Source organism: Gekko japonicus, unplaced genomic scaffold (genome assembly GCF_001447785.1).
Source record: "Gekko japonicus isolate JY-2015 unplaced genomic scaffold, Gekko_japonicus_V1.1 scaffold1297, whole genome shotgun sequence".
NCBI lineage: Eukaryota > Metazoa > Chordata > Lepidosauria > Squamata > Gekkonidae > Gekko > Gekko japonicus.
The window spans coordinates 363,322-372,271 of NW_015169815.1; the positions used below are offsets into that span (position 1 = coordinate 363,322).

At 46.7% G+C, this 8,950-nt stretch overlaps 1 protein-coding gene across 1 annotated transcript in view; it reads left to right on the forward strand.

Moving 5' to 3' along the window:
* Positions 1–8,950, forward strand: part of CECR2 (cat eye syndrome chromosome region, candidate 2) — an 87,549-nt gene that overhangs the window by 74,635 nt on the left and 3,964 nt on the right. The window contains exons 16-18 of the mRNA XM_015417167.1: positions 1,621–2,443; positions 4,167–5,580; positions 6,163–6,268. Coding sequence (XP_015272653.1) covers positions 1,621–2,443; positions 4,167–5,580; positions 6,163–6,268 — 2,343 coding nt within the window. The remainder of the gene's footprint in view (positions 1–1,620; positions 2,444–4,166; positions 5,581–6,162; positions 6,269–8,950) is intronic.

Sequence of the window (8,950 nt, forward strand, 5' to 3'; positions counted from 1 at the left end):
TACCTTTACAGCCACAACTGCTGGCCTCGATAAGGTTTTTACGTCCGTCTTATCACTGGCTGACTCGGGGCTTACCTTCTCCTCGTTGAAGTTTTACCTGGCCGCGTTATCGGCCTTTCATGTTCATGTGGATGGTTGCACCCTGTTTATCTTGCGCCAGCTGACCAGACGGCCCTTTGAACCCCTCGCCACTTGTCAGCTGAGGCTCCTGGCCTGGAAGACGGCCTTCCTCGTCGCCGTCACCTCGGCCAGGCGAGTCGGTGAACTCCTGGCTTTCCGTCATGACTCGCCATACTTGTCCTTCCTCCCGGATGGTGTCCGCCTGGTGCCGGACATTTCATTTCTGCCCAAGGTGGTCTTTGAATTCCATCTGTAGTCGGAAGTCTTCCTCCCTGATTTTTATCCTGACCCAAAATCACAGGAAGACAGACTTATGCACACTCTAGACGTGAAGCGGGCCCTCCTCTTTTACCTGAGTAGGACACGCTTCACCAGGCAAACCTCTAAGCTGTTTGTCTCATACGCTGCACCCCGTGTGGGCACTCCAATCACTGCCCAACGTCTATCCAAGTGGATCGTAGGTCTGATAGAACTGTGTTACCTACTGGCGAAACAGCCGTTGCCAGGCCCGGTACGGGCTCATTCCACCAGGGCTGTCGCTACATCCACTGCTTTCCTGAAGGGAGTACAGCTGCAAGACATTTGCAGAGCCGCAACCTGGGCCACGCCTAATACATTCATCAGGCACTACGCCCTAGACGTCTGCCAGTCCACCAGTGACAGTCTGGGACGTCAGGTTTTATCATAGGCTAAGCAGTAAACACCTGACAGCACCCGCCTCCAGGTAGGCTACTGCTCGCTAATCTCCCATTGGTGTGAAGCACAGAGACCACGAAGAAGATAAACAGGTTGCTTACCAGTAACTGGTGATCTTCGAGTGGTCATCTGTGCATTTACACCACCCGCCCTCCTGCCCCGCTGCTGTCTTCTTCTACCTGTTTTATTAGGAGATTGATGCGCGGCGGTTGATAGGAACTGGCGGGATGTCCGTGCCTGCCCTTCTGGGCATGCTCACTGGGGCTCCTGAGCATGCTCAGTTGGGCCAGGCACGAAAATCCTTTTAAGAGAGCTTGCTAGGCACCGGCAGATCCAGCGCAGGCGCACTAGATCCCATTGGTGTGAATGCACAGATGACCACTCGAAGATCACCAGTTACTGGTAAGCAACCTGTTTTTTCACTGTATCTGAAGAAGTGTGAGTGCACACATAAGCTTATACCTTGAATAAAGTTTTGTTGGTCTCAAAGGTGCCACTGGACTCAAACTTTGTTCTCTTGTTCTCAATGTTTGCCTGCCCCCTTGAGGAATAGAAATGCTTTTCTTAAAGTTTTAATGCAGAGATCGGAGATACTCCTCAATGTCTAACTTTTGTGCAGTTTCCACCTACATATTATTGAAGACACTGTCAAGTGCACATAATTGTAATCTGTCCTTTCCTCTTGGGAGATGGTTCAGTGACAGCTGATTCAAGATTTTGGCAGAGATATTCCCTGTTCTGTAATTTGTGCTTTGCTCTCATTTAAATCAGACCTACCTTCTTTGCCTCTGTTTCTTTCTTCAGCCTACTGTTGGACTGAATGATCCCCGAGGACATCGGCTTCCTGCTCCAGAAAAACAGGTGTGTGCAGGACCAATGCCTGTCTCTGCAATGGGACCACAGCCCGGATCCCTGCAGCTTGTTCGGATGAGTGGCCCTCCCACAGATGCCAGTATGTATTCCCCTGCACAGTTCCAGCAAGGATTTCTTTCTCCGAGGCACAATGGACCTCCTATGAGACAACCAGAGACCTCAGAGCTCCCTCCCAGCCATATGTACAGACCTTTTAAGTACCTAAACCGAGCACATCCTGCTGTGTGGAATGGAAGCCACGAGGCAGCAAACCAGATGGCCCTGGGAGTGGACAAGAAGCTTCCCATGGGCCCACGCCACCCTTTGCCACCTCGTGCTTTGAGTCACATGATGGACCCTCAGGCACTGAGGCCGCCCTTGCCACCCAATCAGTGGACTGAGCAATCCAATTTCCTACCTCATGGAGTTCCACCCTCAGGATATATCCGACAACCAGGAAAAGCCACTGGTCAGAGAATGCAGCAGCAGCTACCAGCCTCATTGTTTGGGCCTCCCCCTCAAGTGCAGAGAGGAGGCCAGGGTGGGGATTCCATGATGGACAGTCCAGAAATGATTGCCATGCAGCAGCTGTCCTCCCGGGTATGCCCACCTGGTGTGCCTTACCATCCCCGTCAGCCTCCTCCCCCACACTTGCCTGGACCCTTCCCACAACTGGCCCGAGTGGCATCTACCAACGTTCAGCATCCAAAGCCAACTTTAGGGAATGGGAACTCTCAGGATGCCAGCCGAACAATAGATCCAGAGAACAACAGAGGTAATATATGTCCTTGTTCTGTTAAGGCAGAAACATGACTGCTGTATCAGCTGAGTGACTAATTTAGGTCAGTTTATTTCATGTGTACTTTGCTTGACATTTCCCAGAATCACTTGAGCTATTAAGGGCTAGTATTCCCATTCGATGAATGGTTTGTGGGGATGGGATGGTCTGTATTGAAGTTTTACCATATATAGATTTTGATTTACTATGAGCATAATACACATCTCATCTATGGTGTGTGCGCACTGAGGTGGCCCTACGGTGGGCAAGATGAGCTTGACCACCTCAACTTTTTATATGGATTTTATATGGTACCATTAAGACAGCAGAGTAAGAGACGGATCTAAAACTATGTGTTAGGAAATTTTTCTGGTCACAGTCATGCCTACGCAGATCGGCCAGTCATTTCAGACTGGAAGTTCTGCATAGGCATGACTGTGAATTGTATCCCATATTAATTAGTATAAACAACATAGTCATATGGAACCCCAAAGAATAGTATATGTATTGTGAGTTAAAGTTTTGTCACCTACACCTTTGAGTCCATAAAAGCTTAATTCCATAATAAATTGGTTTATCTACAAGGTGCCATTAGGCTGTTGCTTTTCCTGTCATAGATTAGTATGACCACCCCACCCCCCAAATATGTAATGTGTATATGGGAAGGGGGCTATTGGGATTTATCACTTCAGGGACCAGAGTGTTATGGACCAATTTCTTCTGCACTTTATGTTAGCTAGGATCAATTGTAGCACCTGAGTTAAATGCCATAACTGTCCCAGGATTAAAAAGAGGCAAATGTTGATCTTCTGGACCTTTGCAGTTGTTTGTAGGTAGAGAAGTTGCGTGCTTGCCTGTCTTGCCTTAGCCACGCATGCTACTTTCTTATACCTAAAGGTGACACTTGCATCAGGTAAACCAATTTTTCACCTGATCCCCATTGCCCTTTCTCTGATCTATTGCATATTGTACTTATGCATGGCATGATTGAGATGCTGACAGTGTAATACTGCAGTTTGAGAATTATGCAACGTCTCTTTAAAAATGAGTCCTAGGAGGAGGGTGAGCAAGAAAAGAATACACATGGTGAGGGTCAGCCCAGTTGATTCTGCATAGCTGAACAAGGTATAGATAGAAGGAGAAAGAAATGCATGTTAATGCTGGAAGGCAGCTGACTGTAACATTCCTGCCTTGAGCCACATCCTAATTCTGGTAAACTTATTTCAGTGCATCCTGTTAACTTTCAAAATTCCTGCTCCTTTCATAACTATAGCGTGTGGAATTAACTGCTAATGGGATTTCCTAGAAGCCTCATGCAAACATAGTGTTGTTAACTAGGGTTATTTGGAACTTGGAGCTTCGGGACCATACACTTCCTCCCCTGCTAACCCTCTCATGAATTTCATTTTTTCCCTGGTTAAGTGTTGTGGTTAACCATTGCTAACCATACATCAAATGAGCATGGGGACATTCCTAAACTCCCTGTCCATTAACCTTGTTTGATGTTGTATCTACACTGGGTCTTATTGTATTGCTGAAATTCTAGAGAAGCACTTTATAAAGAGCTGAAAATGAGAGGCTAAATCAGTTACTCAAAAAGGGAGATGTGACGTCTTAATATAGCTCGGGGGGGTTTCCTATGATGAACAGGATTTGAACTGTCTGTTTTCCCCATGTATAACTCAACAAAAGCCATCTTGTTTGTCTTCCATTTGCACAGTGGACCCTCCATCAGGAGTGGAAGAGAAAACTCAGTGTGTTGGCCTTCCAGAAGGGACATACCCCAAGCTGCTACCTCATTCCAAGTCCCCTTTGCAAACAGACTACTCCAGACCAAGCGTGACACAAGAAGGGGATGGAAATGATTCTGGAACTAAAAATGACCCAAAAGCAATGCAGAACAAGAGCACATGGTCAGCGGAGGGTAACTATATAAGCCCAGAAGCCCAGGGGTGTTCGAGGGACATTTCAACAGCAACAGAAAGAGGATCTGCCCCTGAAAATGGTGCTGTAGGTGCCGAAGGGCCATCCAGTGGATCAGAAGGGAAAACAATGCCTGCTAATTTCTTGGAGAAGCCCCGTTGCGCTGGGGGGAAAAACCTGCTGGAAGCAACTGTGCCTTGCATGGGACAGAGTACGAGTGCTCCTGCTGGTGTGGATGGCAATCCCGTGGGAGGCAGCACTGCCCAATTTGGCCCTCTCTACATGCACAGCTTGGAGTATCCAAATTCAGCTCCGCATTACCACATAAATTCAGGACTGCAGGGGTTCAATCCTATGATGGGAGGAAAGCCCCCTCCAGTGTCCCACACTCAACATTTTCCTCCTCGGGGCTTTCAGCCCAATAGCAGCCCCCCTGGTGTCTTCCCTCGCTATCGTCCTCATCAGGGAGTGCCATATCCTTACCAGCCTCAGCCCCCTCCTTCCTATCACCACTACCAGCAGCCTCCTTATTATGCTTGCCCACAGGGTTACTCAGAGTGGCAGAGGCCTTTCCCTCCGCAGTCCAGTCCGACGGGGCATCCGCCTGCCCAGCCCCCTCTGGCCAGGCCCCCTTTCTCAGACACAGGGACCATGGGTGGCGGCATGCAAGGCTGTGAGGTGGTCAGCGCTGCTTTGGCTTCCCCAAACCGAATGGATATGGCAAGCGCCAAAGAGGTTCCAAGCAGTGGGCAAGAGCTGCCCCCAGAGGCTGAGAAACCAGATGAGCCCCAGGAGAGGCCTGAGAGTCCCAAAGAGTTCCTTGATTTGGACAACCATAATGCAGCTGCCAAGAGGCAGAGAACAGTGGCAACAGGGGAGTATCTCTATGGCTCCCCCCCTCCACCCATGAGGTCTGGGATTGGATTTGGCCCGTCTGCTTTCCCACCCCATGGCGTCATGTTGCAGGCGGGGTCTCCTTACGCATCACGGCATCCAGCCAGTCACTTCCAGCCTAGGGCTTATGGATCCCCAGTGAATGCTCACTTGTCAAACCGTTCGGCTGCCAATCAAGTAAATGGTCTCGCTCATGAAGGACCTCTGTATAGTTGCCAAGAAGAAAATGTGGGACACTTTCAGGCCTTAATGATGGAACAGACGGGACGTGCAAGTGGCATGGGGGGACTGTCCCCAAATATGTATAGACCACCAGGGTAAGACTGCTCTCCATGGGACAGGGTGGTGTGCGTGCCCAATTCTGGCTACTCTCACAAAGATGAGAATCCAAAGAGTTGCCTAGAGTGACGTATATTACAGGTCAGATTAGTACCGTCTGTAGCAGAGCTTCACAGTAACCTTGTAAGGACAGGAATGACAGATCTGATGAATCACTTGCTATAACTCATGATCATTTTGATGAACTTTATCAATGAAGATTCTTGTTCATATGTGGGGGGGAGGACTGTTCAATTACTTCAGTAAGTTAAGGCTAAACTTTGTTTACAATGGTGAATTAGCTTATTTTCTACACTTTTCTTCCCCTGTATCTACATTTACCTGAAAAAAGTTAACACACCTATCATATGGAAAAGATTATTGAGGCGTAGATCTTTTTTTGCATAGTCAAGGGGAAGAAGGGAGGAGCATATGAACAATATATAAGTAATGACCAAACATAGAATTCATCCATCTCCACCAAGTATGGGTGTCAGTGCAGGAATGTTTGGGTGTGTGCGTGTATCCATTAATAGGTATTTGGTTGCTGAAGTGACTTTCTCTGTTGTGTGTGATTCCAGAATGCACATGCACCAACCCCAAGCCCCATTCCCAAAGGTGCCTCCAGCAACGCTACCCCGAGAAGAACTGCCGCCACAAAAACCATCAGCATTGCCACTGGATCAAGTAAGTGCCCAATAAAGAACAGAGTTCAGGGCTAAGGCAAGACTTAAAACCAGTGTTCCCTCTAAGCTGAGTTAGTGTGAGGTAGCTCACAGTTTTTTAGCCTCCGGCTCACACATTTTTGACTTAGCTCAGGAAGCAGGACTCCAGAGCAAACTAATTTATGCGGTAACCAAATCACTCGCTCACAACTTTAATGCCTGTAGCTCACAAAGTAGAATTTTTGCTCACAGGACTCCACAGCTTAGAGGGAACATTGCTTAAAACATAGACTTTGCAGCTGACTGGTCCTGCTCTTACCCACTACATCAAGTAATTGCTCTCGGGGAACACAGATTGGATGTTTGATTAACCCGTCTAGGAAGACGTCATTTCTTTTTTCAGCATGGGCTTTTTTTTTTTGCCATCTATCTTTAGTTGGCCTGTTTGATTTTTCTCTTTATGTCAATTCCTTTTGAGAGAAATAACAGGCATCCTTTCCCCTCCCTTTATCCTTTTCCAGAGCTAGTCCAAGGATGGAAGAATTCAGAGGAGACAAGAGCCACATGCAGCTAAATAAGGGCAAAGAGGGACATCCTTCCCACCCTCACTTTCTTCCCCAGCAGCATGTAGCTTCAGAAGTCTGGTGGAGCACGGAGCTTTGGTGGCTCCCTGTTAACATGGAGTTGTCCTGGGCCTGAGGCAGCTGTGGCTATTCACACTGACGCAGAGAGAGCATCTCAAACTAGTGACTTGTCTCTGACCAGAGACTTTGGCTTCATTCAGGGTTTTAAAGGGGCTCTGTTTGAGGGACTTGAAACTTTCATAAACTGCTAAAACTCAGGTATATTTTTCAGGGTGAAAAACAGCAGACTATGGATAGTACTCGTATTACTATGTGTGTTTGGAATGGGTTCCAGTTTACAGAATTTTTTTAACTTGTTGCCTTTTTAAAAGAAAAACAACTTTTTGTTGGTGAATGTATCGTACATTATTGGGGGAGGCCCAGAATGTAGCAAGCATAGCACTAGGATGATCCTGAACTGTTTACAATCATGGGCACACTGAAACCGTTCCAAGAGAGAGTGAACCGGGGGGAGAAGGGGGGGGGGACAGTGGAGACTCTCCGAGCCTTCTTAAAATCTGCACCACCTTTTATAATTGGGATCTGAGACGCTGTCTGGTAACCGATCATAGGAATTGCTCAGGAAATATCATGATGCTCCCCTTTCCTGCTCCTATGTAGTGTGCACTACCATTTCCTGCCAGGGTAGGAACAAGGAAATCAGAAATTTCCAGGAACCCTGCGAGACTGTAGTAGGTTGACTGGAGTGACCGATATGTCAGTTTCAGAATCTTAGGATGCAATTCTTTCCTCTTTTCTCCCCACCCCACACACTTTTCTTTAAAGCTGAAGCCAATACAGCTTGTATGTCAGGACAGGAGAAACCCTCTCTCAGCATAAGACAAAAAGCATATGCATGTTGAGCTAACTGGTCTTGGTGTGATTTGTCTCTTATCTTCCTCTGAAAGCAAGGCAAACATGGCTGAAGTTTAGGGAGAAGGATTCTGTCCAGTGTGGTAGGATGAGAGATGCTTTTGGAGCAGGGAACAACATTTCATCTCACCAATAGTGAAGCAAGTATGTTAAGGAGGAGGAAAAGGCAAATGAGAAATTAATGCACACGAGATATTTCCATTTTACAGCTCAGAAAGTTGTGGGATCGATTATGTTCTAGCCTTTCCTAGTAGGGATCATGACTTTAAATCTCAATTGTATTGCAAATGCAATATTTGGTACTTCAGAGGCAACTGTATTGTCTGTCTGGAAAATTGCCAAAACATCTGAGGCTGCGATCGTGAGAACATGCAATGCTGCATGTTGAAATTCTGGCAGAACTATGTGAAGTTATCAGAACTAGAAAGGGGGGAAGGTGAGGGTGTTAACAGGCCTGTACAGAGCAAGAGTGATATAAATGGCTCTTAAGCAGTATATGCCACTGTTTACAAGAGCATAAAATAATAATGTAAAAACAGTTGGGGAGGTTTGTATCTTTCATAATACTCGAGCTGAAAAAAGAAAAAAACCACTGCTATGATTAGTAAATCTGTGGTTCCAGTTAGACCTGGATACACATTCAGTAGGAGCACTGAACACCTTTCCCAAATATGTCTCTGTTATGCTATTTGGATACTACGAGTCTGTCCACTTAATAGTCCTTCTGTTCAAGTGAACGTTTCCCTTTTCCTCCCCAGCTCTTCTCACTGTAATTAGAAATTAATTGAATGGGAAAAGATCCTGAGTTTGTTTGAGGTTTTCTGTTCAGTTTTATCTGCAGTGACAGGAATGGGGGAAGCAGTGTGTGAGCAGGGGAAATGATACCTGCTCCTGGTTTCACTGTTTGGACAACAGCAGAACCCAAGAAACAAGTGAACGGGCCTGCAGTTAACATGTCTGCTGGCCAATACCATTATCCAAATCCCATTTGGATAGGTAGCATTCCTGTGTAGTATGCTGTCCATACATCCACCAGTATTTTTCCTAGGAATGTATGAAAAGAAACACGTTTCTGCACAAGTTTGAAATATTAAAGAATGTCCTACTTTCAAGACACTGCCACCTCTCCCCCCCCCCCTCGGGTATTCATAGTTTTGGTAATTTCTCAGAAGTTCATTCCAGAGCAACAGCCTGTAATTTCACAGACA